Source organism: Pithys albifrons, chromosome 15, assembly GCF_047495875.1.
Source record: "Pithys albifrons albifrons isolate INPA30051 chromosome 15, PitAlb_v1, whole genome shotgun sequence".
Classification (NCBI taxonomy): domain Eukaryota; kingdom Metazoa; phylum Chordata; class Aves; order Passeriformes; family Thamnophilidae; genus Pithys; species Pithys albifrons.
Window position 1 is genome coordinate 15401911 of NC_092472.1, and position 21691 is coordinate 15423601.

A 21691-nucleotide genomic window follows, 5' to 3' on the forward strand; every position below is an offset into this window, starting at 1 on the left:
CCGAACCCAACTGATTTGAGCAGATTTCTAGATCTATAAAGTAACAGAATGTATAGGAAAATACCTCTGGGATTCTCAAGTTCCTTACATGCTTCCATTATACCTTCTCACACTCCCCTCATTCTGGCTGTACGTGCAACTCTCCAGGAAAAGCTTCAGCAACCAAGTTAAAACATGAATTAGACTTCAAGAAGGTTTGAAACAGATATTGGATTTATTGGTCAGCTATGAGTAGGAAAATACATTGGTAAAGAAAAAGAAGACCCTGTATATAAATATAATACTAACTAGTTAAAATTTGACCAAGAAGAAAGTTCCACTGAAGAGAACAGTAAAAGCCCTTGTTTACCATCAGACCATATTCAGTTTCCCATTTATCTTATTGAAGAGCTGCCTATAGACAAATGCAACATTCTTTGAGCTTAGTGCAGATAATGTGCTGGTTTTTGTTACATGAATGGTAAACAAGAGTTAGTCCAGTGCATTACACATTATACAGAAGTACTGTGAATAAAGACTAAGATATTCTACTTTAGACACTACTTAAACATACGAAGACACTTAAGTGTTACAAATTTATGCAACCAAAGGAAAAGAATAGCAGTTAACATACTAAAAAATACTGTGTCTGGCTGATGAGAAAGGCTTGCTACTGAAGCGGTTAACTGAACTTTTTAAAGTTTTACAGTGTAATTAGTTTTCTTTCCCCCCTCCCTCCATGGTGTTGCAATTATTTTGTCTTTCAGACAGGTTTTGAGTGGTTGAAAAGGCAAAGCATAAGGTATTTTCTAAGCCTGCTCTAAAATAAACAAACAAACCTTGAGAGATTTGCTGAAGTTACATCAAAGATGCACACAATGTTATTAAAATCAGTTTTGTCAAATTTAACCTTTTTTAATTTAAAGCTGCTAAAAGGACAAAATAATTACAACATGCACCAACTAATAGGCTCCTTTTCCCCCTATTTGTGTTATGATAAAAGCAGTAACTTGTGGTATTAGTCTTGTATTCTAATCAATTCTTTTAGTTAAAGGTATATTTCAATTTACACTTTGACACCCAGGATTCTTGGTAAATGTAAATAAAACTAGACAAGATATGGCAGAGTGTATTTTAAGTGGAAAAAAAGCCTGGTCTAACCTAAATAAATCCTTTCAACCCCAAGGATGCTCTGTGACTTTTGCTATATGTGCTTTTACAAGAACACTGAAGGTACATTATGGCAACACCCAAAACCACCTCGAATAAAAATATTGCAAATAACCATTTCATGTTAAAAACTATGAAGCAAACATTTTGATTTTGTGAAGACACGGTTTTATTGCCTTATTCTATGTTATAGCTGGAAATTGAGACTTTTGAGTTAGATTAGTTTGACACAAGAATATGTTTTCTTTGAAAGATTGTTTGACAAAGTTTATCTCAGCTCTGTTTTGGTGCCATCTGGTCTTTCCCTCTATTCAAACATTTCTCCTTCCTTCCTTCAGCCCCCGAGTCACAGCTGCAGTCCAGTTAAAACCCAGTGAAGTCAAAGGAGTGCCTTCAATGGATTCAGTGGGTTTTCACTCAGGACCTGATGGACAGTATAAAAAAGCTGGAGGAAACAGTTATTCAAATGGACCCTTAGACCATAAGGTGACTAAGCAGAACAGTTGTGTCTCCGAAAGCACAAGGGGCTGGATTTTCACATGCTGTCATAAGTTCAAATATATTTTTAAGACTAAGCAATAGAGGAGAACACATACTGGATAAAGCTCAAACCTTTAGAATCTAACAAGTGCACTCAAGCTCCAGCATCTAATAAAGTAAATTATCCCCCTCTAAAAAAATACAAAACGAGTAAGTGCTTCCCTTCCCCTTCTGTAAAGCTTTCTGGACTCCTTACACAATCCAGGTAATCAGAAAAGAAAAATAGTTTGCTTAGTCTGACAAGCTAAATTGGCTCATCATTACTGGAAATTGTCATGATGTACATTACCAAGACATCATTAAGGAAACATGAGTAAAACACCTTTTATTCACACTTTACAAAAAAACCCCAAAAAACAAACAGAAAAAAATAACACTACGCATTAAAGTCTACTACAGCAATACTACCAGCATTTCAATGTACTGATTATAAACTGGACATGTTTGGTGTTTTTACAACTAAAACCAAAACAAAATAACCCCAAGAGATCAGGTCCCAGACAAGGATTCAAGATCAAAATTTCTCCTAATGAAAATTTAAAATGTACATTTTACACACCTGAACTGTTTGCAATTTCACTTGGAGCTTAAAACAGAACGGGTTGAGCACACGTGTGTGCTGACTATGCTCAATAAAGGTTTCAATCATTATTACCAATTCACTCTTTTATATATAAAAAATTCACAATATTTAGAAAGTTTTCTCTTAATGCTCAGTGTCCTTTTGCTTCCCTGCCCGCAGCTGAAACAAAAGCTGTTTAAGACCAAGCTCTCTATCTCCTTTATTTATTTTTTTTTTTACATTGACTATTCAAGTTGTATTAGTTTTAAGGAGATGACAAATTCTCCCTTTTAGGATAGAAATAGACAAGTTAAATTTGTAAGCTGTTATATACTTGGCTTCATGACACAAATGGCACTGAGGGTACATTAGAACTTCAGTCTTGCTTGACACTTTAAAAAATAACACTTGGTCACTTTAAAAAATGATCTGAAGAATTGTCTTTGGGACCTGGGTTGAAAATTCGTTTATTTTACACTGCTTCATTAATATAAAATGTAGGGCTAGGTTTGTATCTTCAAGGAATTATACTTTCTGAAACTGAGGAACACACTAAAACGGAAGAGAATCCACATGATAGTAATTCTTAGTGGGAAAAACAGCACTGTGCAATGACACTGAAAGAAGCAGTGCATGGGCATTAGAAGCCAAAAACTGTGTACCCATAACCTGAACATGTTCCAAAGTGTGATATTCAATGCTTCACAAAGGAAAAAAAGATGCCACAGCTTATACAAAAGTATCTTCATAAAATTTTCACAAGTGTTAACATTATTTAAAAAAATAAAAGAGGATGCACAGGATCTCTCTGCATGCACAGGCAGTGCTAGTTGAGAACAAATTTAAGCAGGCACAGTGGAGATAGGACAAGTATTTAAAATAGAAATGAAGAAGCTGTACACAAGTATCCCTAGATTTTACTTCAAAAGTTAGAGATGAGAAAAATATCTGAGTGTATACACATCAGCAATAACTTTCAATCCATACAGGTCTACTTATATTCACTGCTTAGCTTATCTGTTCTGTGAGAACTCTATGCTTTTCTCTTTTTTTATTTCTTAAATCACAAATAGACAAAATGTATTTAGTTATCTCTGTAAGATACCAAGATCTCATAGGTTTGGATTTTGAAAGCAACGTTCTCAATTGAACATAAAAAGTAGTATAAAAGGGCTAACAAAACCCTAACAGTGCAAATCACTAGCAGAGAAAACCTGTGACAACCTCTTTTACAAGCTGGCCTTTATAACACATGAAAACAGATAAAAATTTAGCCTTAGTTTACAATACAATCATTTTCCAAATCTGAATTTTCTTTTTTTTTTTTTTAAAGTACAAAATCTCATAAATCAGGTTTTCTGTTGTTCATATACAATCAATAAAGGCTAAATTCAAATTCTATATTTTACAAACAAGTCTGAAAAAGGAGGGAGTGAAGTACGGAGAATGTTCTGTGGATGTTCCAACTGGCCTCAAAAAAGTAGTGCTACAGATAACTGTGCAAAGAGAATACACTGTATAACAATTCCCTATTTCAAGGCATGAAAATGTCACCTTGGATAAAAGAAAGAGGAAGGTTAATTGTAACGTATTAAAGAAAGGTGCAAATGCACCAATCGCTGTCGAACAGTATACAAAGTATATTGGGCTCAGAATTGTGTCTGTTGATAGCACCTGGCTTTTACTATGTCTTTAGCAAATAATTAGATTTAAGATTAAGATTATTAAGAAAAAAAAAATCCCTGTTGGCCATACCTCACTCCTCTATATTCAGATTTTACAATTGTACAAGTTAGATTGAGGTTGCCCTCTAAAATGTATTTGACTACCTCCTGCCAGGGAGATGGATTCCATTTACAGGAGGCAGGAAAGGCAGCAAAAGCTCCAGTTGTGCAAAAAGTGAGAAGTGGTCAGAAGGGATGAGTGGATGTGGACAACCACTTATATTGTTCTCTATTAACCAATGATGATCCAAAGGTCCAAGAATGCCAAGTATGTTTAGCTGAGGTTTAGAGTAGAAGATGTAATCAATAATACCCTAAAACAAGAGGGAAAGAAATTGTTAGTATTTATTCATGACTCAAGTAATTTTCCCAAACAAGAGGTGAGCTCAGTGTTATGAGTAACTGAAATACCTCATTCTTTCTTTATAGCACATCAAAAATTTAGGAGATTTCTTCTTCCTATAATCCCATGGGTTGCTCACTATAGATCAGGAAAACAACAGCAAAGCCCACCCTGTGTCACTGCTGCTATGCCTCTGTGGGTTGTAATTTCCAACCTCCTACACAGCTTTGAATCACATTTGGCTCTGATTTTGAGGAGGAAAAAAGCCATCCTTGTTTTCCCTGGGCAACAGAGAACTGCGAGTTTTCCAGAAGGAATATGGATTATTTCCTTGCAGTTGACAGCTTAAGTGCCCCTGCTGTACTGTGCCATTTAGCTTGGAGTACTAAAATACTGTTTACAGGGAAGGTTACCAGCACCCCAAATCTCACAAACCTATTGTAAGTTACTAAGAAGAAAAAGGAAAACCTGGTTTCCAGGAGACCAAAGTATTGGGCATTCTAGTTTGCTATGTTTTAAATATAAACTTGGTGAATTTAGTTAGCTGCACCAACAGATTAACTTATTTGTTAAACTTCCTACAGCAAATCCCATTAGTTATACTTCAAAAACTTTTCTGAAATATCAGCCAAGTCCTTACCTTGAAGTCAAATGTGTAATTTGTATAAGGCATTAGACCATTCTCATAGGCACTCTTCAACTTGAAACCATGTGTAATTCTTCCATTTGTTGTCCCATTCTTCCCATTACAGCTGAAGTTAGTAAGACTTTCATTGTATCTCAGTTCCTTAAAATCTTTGTGGTTGGTTTCCACTCCACCAGTGCTCAAGTACTCAACAACACCTGTTAGGAGAGACACACACAAGAAGATATTGACAAGCATTCAGTGAATTTTTGTGAAATATTTTATGTTCTTGAAGTCATATATGCAATTTTATGCTTTATATAAGCAAAGCCTTAAAGCACACACAACACAGTCAACAGTATTCCTTTTCAAATACTACAGGACAATATCAAGAGCAAATGTCACCTAGAATAAAGAGACATGCTTTGATTACAAAAATTGAGAAGGTTAATAAGGAATAGATTGGGAAGGGGAAGATAAAAAAAATCAGAGGTAAAATTCCATCAATGTAGAATCTTCCTGCTGTTCTTGCTTCTACACTCAGGTGCTGCCCTTCAATGTTCTTCAGCTAGAGTGTTGCAAAAAGCCAACTTCTGAAACACTGCTTCAAATAAAGTTAACTTTAAAGAGGCTGCAAAGCCAAACTGACAAGATTTGTGTCATGCAAAACATGACTGTGCCACCACTTCAGAATGGCTGTGTCAATAATCTCGAAGGTAAAAGAGCAGTTCATTGTTCTGAAGATACAATCAGACACGTGAACTGCCCACTGCAATCACCACTGGGATCAACAGAATCAAATTCCCAGTACTGCTGAGCAGTAACTGCTCCCCTCAACCCTGACAGATGCTGAGAGTTGCCAAGATGAGGCCAGAAGGAAAGGGGCCCAGGAATGGAGATTGTTACACTGAACAACCAGCAGTAAGAAGGAAGGATGGCTCTTCAGCACTTCACCTGAGAAAGCCAAGGCAGCAATCACTGAATCTGTTTTCATGCACTTCAGGAAGGTGCCAACAAGTGAAAAAATACAGTTCTATGTTAGTAGAGAGCTGTGAATAGCCCCCATCTGAAGGGGACGTATAGAATTTTAGAAGCTCTATACACTGGAGCCACAGAAAATGATTGTATGGTGGCAACTTTAAAGATAAGAAATTATCTTCTCACACTTAGAATTAAGAAAAGCCAATTATCACCAACACACTCATGTTTCCAGATATTTTTGGAGGATTTTTTTTTCCTTTCTATTCCTGTATTGTAAGATAACAGTGGAAATGCTTCTGAAAGACCAGACACAGCCATACAGCAATGAGGTCACTCCCAACTGAAACAATTTTACCTTCTCTTTCTTCCTTCTATTCTCTCAGTACCTTTAGGGCTTAGATTATCAAACAATGCATTCTCTTAAGTTGAATACTCCCTTACAAAAAGCAAAAACTTAAATTGTTACACACTTGAAATAGTCTAAAGAATAAGAAATAGAACTCTTACCAGAGTCTGGCAGAGAATTGAGATCTGCACACAGTACAAGTGGAATGGTTCCAAGCTCTCCCGAAACACCAGGTTTGAGACTACGAGAAGCTTTATCAATAATGTTCTTTACCTCGGACAGGAACATCATAGTCTGAACCAGCTTCACATCAGAATAATCTGGGTCCCAATGCATATGTGCATTAGCTACAAGAACTAGCTGCTTTTCCATCCCAAGATGTGGCTTTCCAGCTAAAATTCAAAATCAATTATTTACTTTACACGGTCAGAAAACACTATCGTTGAATTTTAAACAAAATATTTGAGAGGATGAAAAAATAAAATGCCAGTATGACTTCAAGAGGGTTAATACCATTCAAACCAAGAGGATCAGACAATCCCTTTTACATCTACCAATTATTTCAGTTGATATAAAGCATTAGGAATGATGTTTCACATTCAAGAACATTAACAGATCACCCATCTTGTTACATGTAACACTAATGTATCCAAGAATATTGTGAATTAGCATAAATAACAGATAATCTTAATTACAGGCAAATAGACCTGTTCTAAAAAATTACAAGTTTTCCTCAGGCTGTGATGTAAACAGGCATTGCTCATATCTTATCAGGCAATGAGCTCTGAATTCTAAGCTATCTACATTCTAAGTTACCTCTCTTGCTAGAAGTGTTTCTTAAAAGGCTTGTTTGTTGGGATCTGAATTAATAAAGTATCATTTGGATAAATGTAACACAGGTTGAGTAGGTTCCCACTGTGATACTTATAAAGTCAATTTACATTTCCCAAATTAAGAATGACAGGGCAGAACAAACAGGTTGTATGACAGTAAAGCAAATAACAAGCAGAAATGATGCAGATACACACCCCTAATTCTGATTCTTTGATACCTGTACAAAACTTCAAGGGAAACAAACAAAGCATCATCAAAAAGCCAACAACAATATCACTCAAACTCAAGTCTTTATACCTTTTATTCCTTAAAAAATAGAAGTGGGGGGAAAAAAAAAACTTCATCATTTAAGCACTATTACTTTTCCTCAAATCCAATCCCTTTGGAAATCTGTTTGTCTGAACACAAATGTGCAAAGCCATATTCACCTACAGAACCACGCTTCTCTTGTTCACTATGACAAAAGCCAATTTTTTCACTTACAAAACACAGTCTATTAAAAAATAAAATTAAATTAAATATGACTTACAAGACATTTCTATCAATTCCTTTCGCAGTTCCAGCAGTACAGCAACTCCAATGTTATCCTTTGTCATAACTCTGTTCAGCATCGCTTCTGACCCTTCTGAGTTTGCCATTGCTAGTTGATTGAACTCAACAGTATGTTTTTGAACCAAAGTAAATCTGAAAGAAAAACATCATACATAATTTTTTTAGCAGACAGATACAATAGGAAATGTTCTGGCTAATTCACCTTAATGAAATCTCACATTTAGTACATGAAAATCTCAGCCAGTCACACCATTTCATAAAATCCTAAACTGAAAACAAGGGATAAAGTTTTCCTAGCAATTTCCATATATATTATACTATTTTAGTTTCAATTAAAAGATTTTATTGAGAGAGAGACTGACTATAGAAAAATCAAGCTTGTTTTTAATTCTGTACCAGTTCTGAGGTCAAAGATGCCAATTTAATGGAGAGGGACTAAATATTTTTTCTAAGCCACTTGGCATCAAACCTGGCACCAACATTTACTTGCAGACACACAGAAATGGAAGCAGGAAGGGACATTATTATCCTCATAACCAAACAGTTGCAATAAGACACAACCAGTAAGTTCTGCAGCTCAAATGATTCCTCTGTTTTACAGAAATGTGCAGTGATACCAAATGCTTTGACTTTTGCTTTACCAGAAGGCCAATGTATCTAAAAGTCAATGTTATCTGAGGTCTCAGTTCAGCAACTTAGGGGATTATAAATTCCTTTGCTCAAAAAGGCAAGAAATTGGCTTCGTTTTTCATTATTTTCTTCATAATTTACTATTTACTATTACCACCTAATGGTTGGAGACAGATCTCAAAAACTGAAGTATAATTTAGTGAACTCCCAATCAGCACTGAAATGAAACAAAATGAAATTTCAGCTGAATAATACTTCAAGATAAAATTTTTTTGCTGCTAATTCCACACAGAATGTTTTCTGTCATACAGACCACTCCTTCCAGGGGAAGGAATACTCTGTAAGAAACCCTGTGTGGCTACAAAGGGGGCAATTAATGCCAGATTGAGCTATAGACTGACCTGAGAAATCACGTGAAAGACAGCAAGAGATAATAGAAGGCTTTGCAAAACACATCACTTACTTTTCTGTTTTGAAAAATATTGCACAACCATCAACATGTTTTCTTTCCTGTTCTGACATTGTCCTAGCTCTAGATTTTGGACTGAAGAATCCATTATAGCCACGTTCTTTCAGCTCCACCAGGAAAAAGCTGTAGTACTGTTCCGTTTCCACCTCCTGGAAAGTCACAAAGCAGCACAGCATGAACATACTATTAGCAAAGGACAGAACACTGATTTTATTTGGCATCTTCAGAAGTGTAAATCACTTTCAAATTAGATTTAAAGGGAAAAGAGATCTAGGAATTAAGTGCATCAGAGAATGCAAATTTGAGAGCAATATCCTTATTTTAAGAAAGTATCAATTTCTGTAATCCCTGGAGTTATGATTATCTCAAGCCTCTTATTTGAAAATGTGTCAATTAGAGCCTCACACACACACAGAGGCACAAAGACACCCCCATGTACATCTCTTTGATCAGGGGCTGCTGGTTCCCATTCCAACTGTGGGGGCTGAAAGCATTCTTTTGATGTCAAACAACAAATAACATTCTAAGCATCACTTCTTTTTTCTTTTGTTTCCAGAAGGTTTTGAAAACAGACCGTTTACTATAAATACATTCAACGTGAAGAAACCGGCACAGGGGAACAGAAAAAGGAAAAGAAATAATGGTGTATTTTTACCTGCAGACTTATGATGTCAGCATTGCAGCTCAGGATTTCCTGCATAATGGCTTTTTTTCTGTACTCCCAGTTCAAGGCCCAGGATGGACAATAGCCATACAGCTGCCGGGTGGCGTATTTATCACAGAGCACGTTGTAGCACATGACAGAGAACAAGGCTGCAGAACAGTAATTATTTCACTTACACACTGATATATTTAAAAAAAAAAAGCAATTATGTTCTCTTTGCTTTTGTGTTCTACAGATTTATCAATTCGTGCTTCATTTGTTTCAACCAAAACACAGCGTGTTTATCTACACTGAGGAAAACTGTTAGTCCTTGCAGGGAGAAAAATTACAAGTTTGGACTTATGGCATCTGTCTTCTAGATTTAATTAGGAAACAAACACCCCCCTCTTTATCTGGTTAATGCAGTAAACAGCAGATAAATGTACTTTTTGGAAAGTGGTGCTGCACTGTGAAAAACCCAAACCAAGGTAAGTGTATCTGAACACTTTATATCTGCCAGCTACACAAAGGGTGCAAGTCTTTAATTAGGATTCTTTAAAATCTGCCTTCAGGGTAAGGATCCTTCACACAAAGAAGTATAGGCAAAATAACCCCTCAGATATTTCTACCTCAAAAAGCTTACAATTCTGGCCTAAGACAAGAAACACCCACTCTCTGTATTAATTTGTAACAGGAGCAATAACAAGACAGTTTGGGGCAACTTGATGTATTCCTGCAACATGGATTTCTGGTGTTGTTTCATTGGTTTTTTGAGGGTTGTTTGTTTTTAAAAAGCATTTAAGGAATTTGCAGTACAACAATGAGATATTTGGAAGTTTACTTGAAGCTCCTCTGAAACATGGAAAAAAAGAAACAAGACCATTGTTTGAAGATAGAGAAAACTGAGGAAAGACTCCTGGGCTCATTGAGGGACAAGTCCAGCATTTTGAAAACAAACAAATGGATGGCAGCAAAAGACAAGCTGCATTTACAGTATGATCTTTGAAACAACCCCTTAATAAAATCAACAGGGGGAAGTAAGGTACATCAGCCCTGAAAGACAAGATACTGCAGTAACTGAGAAATACTAAGACTTTTGGTGTCCAGGTGGACACAATGGGCTATATTTTAGACAATTTATGCAGAAAAAGAATTAGTAAAGAATTAAACATTAGCTGAATCCCAACAGCAAGGAAAGTGCAAAGTCAAAGATCATACACTGGCTACTTAAAAAAAATTTCTACATTTTTTGGAAACTATCCTCATATTCTTCTATTTTTTCATTCCTCAACAAGTGTTAAATTGAGCCTGTTACAATGCCACTAATTAACTAATTGTGGACAACAGTTTCAATTCCTTTGGGGAGGACGTTAATTAAAAAGAAATGACTTCAGAGTAAAACATGGGTCAATCTGGAACAGGTGTTCCAGCTGGGACAGGATGACTTCAGCTGGCTGGTCAGCACTGCAGACATGATTGGGTAATTCAAGCATTAATTTTTTGGTTTTTTCAGTAAAGATCAACAGCTTTTATTAAAAGGTAAAAAAAGGAAGAAAGGAAAAACCCTTCCAGTGTTACAGTACCTGTTGGTCTTGTACGGTCTGGTTCTTGCAACATAATCCAAGATCTTGGAGGTGGCTGCTCTGTCGAAACTATGGGAACATTTTAAAGTAGAGATACAACAAGTGATAATCACATTTATTTTACATAGCAGAAATAAATGTTTTAAGAATGGTCACTTACTTCTTTTTGCAGTACCTGCCAAATTATCAAGCAAATAGTTCAGTAGCCTTCGTGTCCCATCTGGTTCCTGATACAGGTTCAGAATATCCTGTGTAAGTGGGTTTCCTGCAAACCAATTCACAGGAATATTGAATAAAATAGACAGAACTATTAGAAACCTACATATCAGTGTTTAAAGCTGGCACCTTGGAGAGAAGATACTGAATCTACTAAGAACTGTTTTGGGGTTTCAGGTCTCAGTTCTTCAATCCCACAAAACACTGGATGTGTGGAGAGCTCCAGCCAAGTTAAAACATTCCCTCCTGAGTCTGCCTTGTGACTGACCTCCCCGGGGTGGGCCCTGCACCAAAGAGCAGTGATGGGCTGCTGTGGTACAACACACAGGCAGAGCTGGGGAGCCCAAACACAGGAGCCACCTCTGCTGGCTGTGCTCGGCGTGAGTGAAACCTCCACCATCAGTTTATCTGCCAGGCAGATCTGAGCAGAGACTCTGCCATCTGCCAAACATAAGCAGATTGCAGGAGTTGTCATGGACAACACACACTGCAATTACCCAGGTTTAAGGGGGAGAAAACCAGACTTTTGAGACTTAACAGTGTTTTGAATATTATTTTCCTCAGTGAGCCTGATTTAGTGACTCAAATTGCTCAAGATCAGCAATTTTATAGCTAAAATCCATACAGCTCAGAGAAAAAAAATATTGGCATAAGACTTAAATTGCTGCTTGCATAGACAGCACAATGCCCTGTAGCTGTAGAAAGCATGTTCACTTTCTGGTGGGAGATATACCTACATTTAACTACAGACTAATTCTAGTTAAAGCACCACTGCATTCAACCCCTATGCAAGCAACAAAAAGCTTCTGCTCACTCTGCAAAGAGAGAAGCAAAACCTCTTTATATATGCACTGCTTTGCCAAACTTGACATGTTTCTACATAATCCCTAAATAACAGTATTTATAAATGTAGACTGAGTAGCTGCATCTGGGATTGCTAATCAGTAACATTTCATGAACTAGCAGCCTACAGCCATTTTAACAGGATATCACTAAACAAGCACAGATACCAAGAAAAAAAAAAGCAGTAATACCTTTCAGACCCAAGGTCTGTAACTGGAACAGTTTTCCCAGCTCAAAAGGTAAAACTCGTAACAGGTTGTTATTTAAATGTAGTTCCCTGTAGACAGAGCAAGAATCATACAGGGCTGAAAACAGAGCAATATTTGTCTGCAGCAGAACAGCACAAGAACTGAACTAGAAAGGAATCAATACAATAGCAAACCACAATGTTGAAAAACTCAGAGACTAAACAGCAATAGCTGGGGAAATCCTCAGACTCGCACACAGACAAAACACATATTACATTAAAGTACAGGGAAAAGGAGCTTTATCTTAAGCAGTCAGACATTTTGCAAACATTAGCAATAATAAAACACTTTAATATCTACAAGTGCCGAAGCAGTAACAGCTCAGATAAACCAGACTATGAAACAGTTCAGTTATGACTGAAGACCACACAAAGGGAAATTATATCCCTGAAAACAAGAAAGAAAAAGATCCCATATCATGACATTACCATGCAATAGCCATTCACAACAGTAATTTTCCCTTGGGCTGGGTGGTTTTCTTTTTTAATCTCAGTGTTAAGACAAAACACGTGCTTTTTAATTTACAAAACCAATATGCAGGCACTAACAGAAATCATGTCCTGAATTCTGATATTCCAGCAAACTGAGCAGAGAACATGGATTCGTTAGGAACTTTTCACTTTCTCAACTACATTCCCACTAAGTGAAGACTTTCATAGAGTCACAGTCAATATAAAGTTGCTGCTTTGAAGTTTTTACAACTTGGTGCCTAGAGACTTGTAGAGTATTTTGGGGGAACAAAAAAGGAAAAAAAAAGAAAGAAGAAAAAGGAAACCTGGATGCCAAGAGTTACCTTAACTCTTTTAGATTTCTCCATAGAAGTATTTGAAGCTGTCAGTGTCTTTCTTATTCTGAGAGGCCCAAAACTAAACACAGGATTTGAGGTGTAGCCTCACCATTGCCAAGTGTAGGGGACAATCACTGCCTGCTCCTGTTGGCCACGCTGTTGCTGACACAGGCCAGGATGCCACTGACCTTCCTGGCCACCTGGGCACACACTGGCTCATGTTCAGCCACTGCCAACCAGCACTCCCAGGTCCTTTTCCCCCTCAGGCAGCTTTCCAGACACTGTTCCCCCAGCCTGAGCACTGCAGGGAGTTGTTGTAACCCAAGTGCAGGACCTGGCACTTCCCCTTATTGAACCTGACACAATTGGCCTCAGCCCATCGATCCAGCCTGCCCTGATCCCTCTGCAGAGCCTTCCAACTCTCCACCAGACTGACACTTCCACCCAGCTCTGTGTCATCTGCAAGCCTACCAAGGGTGCACTCAAGTTCTTTCAAGCATATCAAGAGAATCTGTTTTACAGCTGAGCTTTCCAAGATAACACGTTACAGTGTTTATTTTTTTCTCTTCTTTCTGCAAAGATCAGAAATCCTATTGCTCTGACACCTCTTTTTTCAACTATCTGCAGTAAGAAGGGAGATGAAAGGAGCCTTGGGTGAGCTCTGCTATACAGACCAGACCCTGAGCTCCAGATGTGGGAGATGGAAGAGCTGTTATCAGTTCCCACTGGTGAGAGCACAGATGATTTCTGTGGCTCAGGATATCAGCAGTGCCCAGCGCTGAATTACCGTTGGTTTGAACAACTTCCCAGAATCCACGGGAAGTGTCTGCAGCAAGAGCCAGCCTGAAACACAAAACCCTGGCCCAGCTGAGACCTGCAGTGCACTGTCACAGAGGATGTGCTTAGGGGCTTTTCTTCACATTCACCACAGTGAGGAGAAACCATGGACCAGCTGCAATCACTGAGGACAGAGAGAATGCTGTGGATTAATGCACAGCTTTTCACATCTGGAGACCTGGGCTCAAGTGTTATGTTTAGGTCATAAACAGAAAATTAGTGTGATCTTAGACCTTAGGTACCCATCTCACATTCACAAGATTTATGCGTCTCTATTCAAAAGAAACTTACAACTTGAAAAAGGTGAAGTCTCATAGAATCAGCCAGAATAAACATGGAAGATGGTTGGGAAGAAGGTGCAATGACTTGGGCAGTGCTGATGACTCCACACTGCTAAGCCAGCTCCATGTCATGAGTATTGCACTTACAAAAATGCTGTAAATGGAAAAAGACTGAAAGGATGCTAATGAAGCACAAAGATGAATTTTGAGAGTATTCCAGCAATTTGAGGGTTGCTAGCTCACAATATCCCAGGAGTGGATAAAGAAGGGAAGAAACCTGTTACTAAAAACTGCTTTTAATTGAAATAGTAATGCAAAGAACTAGGACTTAGAACAGCTGAAAACAGCTATACAACACACTACAAAACAGAGTTGCCAATTATGCTTCACAGAGCAGGATCCCTTTGCTCAGCCTCCAAGGTTGAGACTTGAACTGCTCTGGAATTTGAGCATTTAGTACCAATTTAATCAGCTAGTTTAATCCTCCCCAACAGAGCAGACTTTTCTAAAGAAAAAGAAAATGCAATGACTGATATTTCTATGCACAAACTTGCTTTGCTTCCAGTCTCATGAAAGTTGTGCTGGCAGTCCATTTCTCTACCGTTGTCTTTACTTCTAATAACAAACATTCTCACTACTTTTGGACTTTCTGAATTTGAGAAAGATGTTCAGAAGTGTTTTCAAAATTAATAGCAATGAAGGGAATTACTGGCAACTCTCTAATAAACCTAAGATAAGGCTCTTCCTTTGGGTTAAAGACTGTTGCCTGCAAATATTTAGTCTTATATAAATAATTTATGTATTTACATAACAGTGTTTCTACAAAGTGAAATGCTGCAGCCTTAAGTATAATCTGAATAGGCATCACTATTTGTGTTTCACTTCCAAAAGGTGTTACCATTCCATGCTAACTTTGCACATCTTGGCACTGCAGAATTGAAGGAAAAAAAATCCCCAAAGCTGTCTTTAGAACACTTTTTCCTCCTCCCCAGTTTGCACAGGAATGCAGTTACATCATAGCAAAGGTGGGGAGAAGATGTTACTAGACAAGTTGCAATTGTTATACAATAAAGAGAATATGGACTGTTGTCAAGAATAATTACTAAATATGAATAAAGAGGAAAAAATTGTAGTTAACACGCTTATAAATGTTTAACTTGACCTCTTTCCTACCTTACTATGAGTAAAATGCAAATTTTTTTTGTGCATCAGTTACTCTTTTTGAAAAACACCACATAAAAGACTTGTAAGAGTCTGGAAAGAGATGCCCAAAAGGAAACCTGACTTGGAAAAATATAAAATGGGTGATCACCATCAAACCAAGCCCTTCTGAGGCTCCTTCTGTGCTGTCATAACCTGGAACAGGAGACCACAGAACAGCCAGCACTGCTGTAGCTGCACAGACCACAGCACGTGTTCAGGAGACAGATAAGAAGGGAGGAAGGGGAATTACTTATGCTGAAATTTAAACTGCTGCTACAGAGATAATAAAAGAGCAATTGTAACTCCTGCTCAAGTTCACACACCTGAGTGACACCATGTTTCCGAGCTCTGCTGGTAAACTGCGGATTTTATTAGAGGACAAGTCCAGGTATACCAGATTGTGAAGCTTGGCAATGTCTGAAGGAATACGGGATAAGGAATTGTCACTGAGATGCAAAGCTGTCAAATGGGTCAGTGTCCACAGCGAAGAACTTAAGCTTCTCACTTTCCCTGGGGAAGGCAGGAAGAGAAAACAGAACATTTAGAATACATAGATTAAGCAATAATAACACATTTTTAAAGTATGTACAGGGCAGTGGAGCTTGAGGGGAAGTTTTGCTTGGGTTTTGTTGTTTTTATTATTTTAGTCAATGAAAATTCCATTAAATCACAATTCCATAGGCAATGTATTGCCAGGGATGCTTATATTGTTTTTCCAAACCACACTTGAGCTTTAAACATCTGTCTTTCTCAAATTCCATACAAGACACATTTACTAGTTGACCATGAATTTAATAACTAACAAAGGTGTAAGAAATAGATTTTTTCAATTATGTTTTATGTTTGAGATGAAAGATGCTGCTTTGATTTGCCCCTTATTTCTGCACATCTTTCAAACCAAAAATCTTTATTCTATGGCATTAATCCAGCCAAGAACAGATAGAAACACTATATTTAGGGTGACTAAGATGCTTAGTTCAGAACATGGATTTCCATCTGGCACTCGACTAAAAGCTGCATAAACTATTGCCAGATATTTTAAAAGAGGTATGATTTTTTTGTATAAACTGGAAGGGTGGAAACATGGATTTGTGTGACAGAATCAAGATTTTTACACTGCCACATTCAAGGAATGTGAGATACCATCACAAGGTCTCAAAACATTTCTTCTCTCCAAGAATTTTTCCCCCCAGGAGCAGATCCTTTTCAATTTACAGAAGTCATCTCACTGCACCAAAAGCATTAGAAGAGGAGAACCAACACCAGTTTGTCCAAGGCAAAAAGTTACTTGCAAGAGCCTTTAAAAACCCCACTGTGACTCATCAACATTAAGAACAGTCTGGTTAATATTACACCAACATACACACTTTACAGTTCCTTTCCTTAAATGATTTTCTTCACAATAAAAGAATTTAAAATATTTAGTGCCTGAGGAAAGTTACAGTCATACACATGTATCTGGGACTCAGCCCCTGGTAGCAAAAGGTTTAGTACAGGAATCATTTTCAGGGAGCTACAACTAAGTGAGGGGCATAAAAAAACCTGCAGTGAGAAAGCTGTGATTTAAACGAGAACACTTAAAACATTTGTGACTGTTTGTATTAGATGGCCAAGTGTTTCCCAAGGAAAAGACAGTGTGAACACTGATACAACAAAAACATTGCACACTGCTTTGCAAGGCAAATGCAAACAGTTCTCAAAGGATTGATGCTGCTCTAATGCTCATTAACAAGTCTTTTGAAAGGTTTTAAATACAAATCGATAGTTCTTTGCATTTTAAAAACTGAATTAACACCTCTGCGCCACCCCCAATGCAAACAGGTGACTGTGACCAAAGAAACCCTTGTAGCTGGAAGGATTTCCAATCAACATTCCTGCTCCAGCCTCTCCCCTGCACCACCTCTCCTGGCGGGAATGAGCCTGCAGAGATTACCAGGCATGAAAGGAAAGAGCCATCACTTAATGCACTTCCTATGCCGAGCAGCAGATGTCCAAGAGGATTCCAAGCCTAATGCTGACATATAATGCTGATTCCTGAAGCAGCATTTAACTGGGTTTCTGCATCTGTAACCTTCAGTACAGAATGTTATTCACATGGTAAGGCACGTGGCCCTAGAAGCAAGACACAGATTCAATAAACAGGATGGAAAGACTCTTCACAGTTTGATGAACTGGATGTTTACTCCTTCTTCCTTAAATTTCTCTATTGGACATTCATTTAGAAATACCACATGGCAATTTCTGCAGTCCCATAAAGAACCTCTATATTTAAAAAAATTTCAGCCTAAGTTCAAAACATCACAAAATAATTTTGTCTTAAAATATTTGCTTGAATTTCCTTGTAAACACTTTTGTAGCAAACCCAGGATCTGCTCAAAAAATCAAGAGACACTGGTGTCCCACATCAGTTGAAAGCCATGCTTACAAATTCTGAGCATTATCTTGTTTTCAAGAAAAGATCCAAGAGTCAAACAGCATCTTTTGAGGTATCTGCTTACACAGATCTGGGAGGCTTTGAGGATTGTTTTTAATCTCAAGAGCAGAGCAAAATTTACAGCTGCTTTTAAACAGAAAACTTCTGTTTCAATAGAAACCTTGTCATGGACTACTGTATGGTTGCTGTTGCATCACTTACAGCCAAGCACAGACCTACAGACCAGCCTCAACTTCACTCTCTTCCCTTGGACAAATCAGATCTTGAATTCTCACTCACTGCATCATCTCACAACACCAAGAGTTCACATCCATATCCTCACCTTCACAACTTCCCTACGTGTGGGGATTCCCCACCTACCCCAACTCACCTTTCCTACAGCTCCCTCTGTTATCCCAACCCAAGCTCTTCCCTCCACACATTCCAAGGCTGGAGCTGCTTTCTCTGTTATCTCAACCCAAGCTCTTCCCTCCACTCACTCCGAGGCTGGAGCTGCTTCCCTGGTGTTTTGCTGACTCACTTCAAGGTGGGCAACTCCACTCCAACTCCAAGCCCATACTGCTTGCCATGTGTTTATAACTCAGGATCATGCCTCAGTTTCTTACCACTTATTTCCAACTCTGCCCAGTGTGATTTCTTTCCATTGGCTGCTTCCTCTGAGGACATAATTGTGTACATCCTCCGTGGATCAGGTGGATCGTACTTTTCCTTGGGCATTCCTGTGGAGACAAAAAGACAAGTAATTAATTGAGATGTTATAGACTGAGAATTCTTTAGAAGGCAATTCCTGCTTCAGTTAAATTTCATATTGGATGTTTGCTCCAAATACACTCAGACCGACAGAGAAATATTATCCCTGTCCATTTACAGACTTCACTGAATGGGAAACAGAAGATTCCTGATGCTCCCAGAATAGCAGACGACCTAAACACCCCACCAAATAATTTACCCAAATCTGTAAACCAAGTTCAACATTATGTCCTGTCACTGTCCACAGATATGTCATGTGTCCTTCAAAACCAACCCATCCTACTGCAGGCTTTTGGTTCCTCAACAATGACACTTCAAAAAGGGACAATCACCACAACTGGGATCTCACTTGTATTTAAATGGGACATATTAGCTAATAAATTTGGTTCAGTTCCAGGTTTACTGCAATTCTCAACTTTTCACACTGATCAGCATCAAGAAAGAATGAAGGTTTCAAAAAGATCCTCAATTCTTTAAGTCTATAAAATGACAGGATTTTAATCCAACCCTCATCCAACTCTCTGCAATCTAAAAACTCTGCCTCCAAGGTAGACATTTCTATCACTTTCTTCAGCCAGGTATTTCATGCTGAAATTTTTAACTCCTTTTTCCTTGGTCTTTTCCATTTAATTCCTGGTAACTTTACACTAAACATTTTTTTGGTTCTTACTTCTTTTTACCATATCCAATCATGAACCATGAGAGAGAAGTAGCAAATATTCCTCTCCAAAAACCTCCTTCCCCTCAGAAACCACCCTCCCTTCCTTTCCTGTACATCAACATCCTTACACTGCTCCAGTGCAAAGAGGAGGGGGGGAAAAGGGGCTGACAGTTCCACAATAAAGGCCTGTGCCAAAACCCTCCCTGCACCATGAGCTCTGTCCCAGTGGAAATACACCTGGGTTTAATGAGTTTAAGAAGAAAATATAGATTTTAAATAAACAAACTAACACTATAATAATTTATAAATTAGCTCTGTGCTTTCAAGTTACACAGGAGTTGGAGTATAAATTACATTTATCATGAATAAGAGTAATGGTTTTGCACTGCCCTGCCTATATCCTGGAGTTTTTGTGGGAAATATTTCACTGTCCTAAGCTGCCACATTTGAATACACACAGAAAGGCACAAGCAACAAGCTAGTAGGGATAAACAGGGATATTAAACAACGTTGGCTCAAATCACATCTACAAACTCATTACAAGCAATATTATGCAATTATTCAGCAAAATACATTACAGCAATATTATAACACTACCCAAACCCCTCAATAAACAAGCAGCTATTCTGGTCAAATTCTTAACATCATCTTCCTAGCAAGTCTTTTAAGGCTTTCTCACTTTCTCATGTCCCTGGACAAAGTGAAGAGTGTTGTCATTGTAGAGAACAAACAAAGAATAACTGTTAGTAAATAAGACTATCAACCAGACCGACTATGTTTATTGAATTTACTGAAAATTATTTACTTAGCACGTTAAAAAAAACAACTGGAACACACCAAAAACTTTCCACTAACTCTGCATCTTAATTAAAATAAATCTTTTAGACACCACATGCTTACTTTAAAACAACAGCTCTTTTACTAAGGCACACACCTCCTTCCCTTTCCCACTCCCACTACTGGCCAAAACCAGATTTCTGCAATGAAAAGAAATTCCCCTTTAAGAAGTGAATTGTGGGTAAAAGGATGAGATTATAAATAGCAGCTGGGTGAGGCTCCCTCCAGAATGAAGGCACTTGAGTCCCCAGGCTGCTGCAATCACCCAGTGTAGCACTTCCTTCATCAAACCAAACTAATAAAAGGAAAGGAGATTGGATCATAACCACCAAAAAGGTAAAAGCAGAACTTCTCCCTGCCCAGCTATGCAACTGCTGCAAGAATATACAGCCAAGTAATGCACAGAGCACCTCTTCTGAAATTCCTATATATAATTACATATAATTCACAAGACCCATTCCATGTAGAAATGCTTTGGTTTGTCAGGAAACATTTACCTTGCTCAGTCATTTGAAGCTCTCTCTTCCTGCCACTCCCTGAATTAATAAATATGTTCCAATTTTTCAGGAAGCAGGTACAGCAGAGACAGAAATCTCATTCAGTACAGAAACATGAACACTCCCCAGAGCACACTCGATCACATGCACTAATTAACAGCCTTGCTGGTACCAGCAGCAGATCACTCCTCACTACCAGAAAAGGATGACACACTTTTCCACTGGGTTTTGTTAATGTGCACTAAAACAATTAGAGATTTAGGAATTTGAGGGTTTACGACTGGATCCCAGTGACTCTGCACTCCCAGTCCACCCATGGCACTGCCATCCCTCATTACAGTTCCTGCTTTTGATGCTTTTCCCTTTCCCACTGCTGCATTTCTCAGTGGATTGTTCCCTGCTGTTTAGGATTACCAGGTGCCAAAAAAGCAGCAAATGCTCCAGAGCCTCCTGGCTGCAGGAATTGCTGCGGACAGAGATCGCTGACATCAGCCACACCGAGGATTCTGCCACACCAGGCGTTAGCACATCTTTATCCATCACCCAGAGCTCAAAACTTGGCAGGAACTGACAGCAAGGCTAAATTTGGGTTGTATTTCACAGGACATCATAAAAGAGCAGCACAATACCTTGAATTGCATTTCAAACCTTCACAGCATGGAGTAGCTCAAGGAAATCAGTCTCTTTTACAAATCACTGTCTCTCCTGCCTTCTCTGCTTCCCCAAATCCAAATATAGCACCTGCTGAGCTTCTACAGTTAAACATTAAAGCTGAGGTAAACATCAGATTAAGTGATACAGTTTTGTCAGACTAAAGCAATTTTCAGTAAGGCCCATAAAATAGCACTGAACATCCTGAGAGCCACTGATAAGTACAGGTTTAAATTACCATCATGGTAATTTTCAAAAAGCTTGCACCACCTGTAATTTGCAGTTGCACCAACACAGACAGTGGAAGCACCACTAATGTCAGGCTGTTATCCCATACAGCAAATCAGTTCATAAAGCAGATGATCTTTATAAACAAAGATATGGTATCAATTCCTGCTACACAGCCCAGACCACATAAACTTCACGAAGAGGACATTTAAATAAGTTTGAATGAAAATGAAATTA

At 38.2% G+C, this 21691-nt stretch overlaps 1 protein-coding gene across 3 annotated transcripts in view; it reads right to left on the minus strand.

Annotated features, from left to right (window-relative positions):
* Positions 1–191: 191 nt before the first annotated feature.
* Positions 192–21691, minus strand: part of CNOT6 (CCR4-NOT transcription complex subunit 6) — a 33294-nt gene continuing 11794 nt past the window's right edge. For 2 of the 3 annotated variants that reach the window (XM_071569887.1, XM_071569885.1), the window contains 11 exons: positions 18436–18549; positions 15720–15906; positions 12232–12317; positions 11142–11246; positions 10982–11050; positions 9411–9568; positions 8750–8904; positions 7634–7788; positions 6432–6662; positions 4959–5161; positions 192–4289 (listed from right to left, as the gene is read on the minus strand). In XM_071569887.1, the coding sequence (XP_071425988.1) occupies positions 4077–4289; positions 4959–5161; positions 6432–6662; positions 7634–7788; positions 8750–8904; positions 9411–9568; positions 10982–11050; positions 11142–11246; positions 12232–12317; positions 15720–15906; positions 18436–18547 (1674 nt within the window). In that variant the 5' untranslated portion in view covers positions 18548–18549 and the 3' untranslated portion in view covers positions 192–4076. The remainder of the gene's footprint in view (positions 4290–4958; positions 5162–6431; positions 6663–7633; positions 7789–8749; positions 8905–9410; positions 9569–10981; positions 11051–11141; positions 11247–12231; positions 12318–15719; positions 15907–18435; positions 18550–21691) is intronic. The other variant, XM_071569886.1, reaches the window with a different exon arrangement.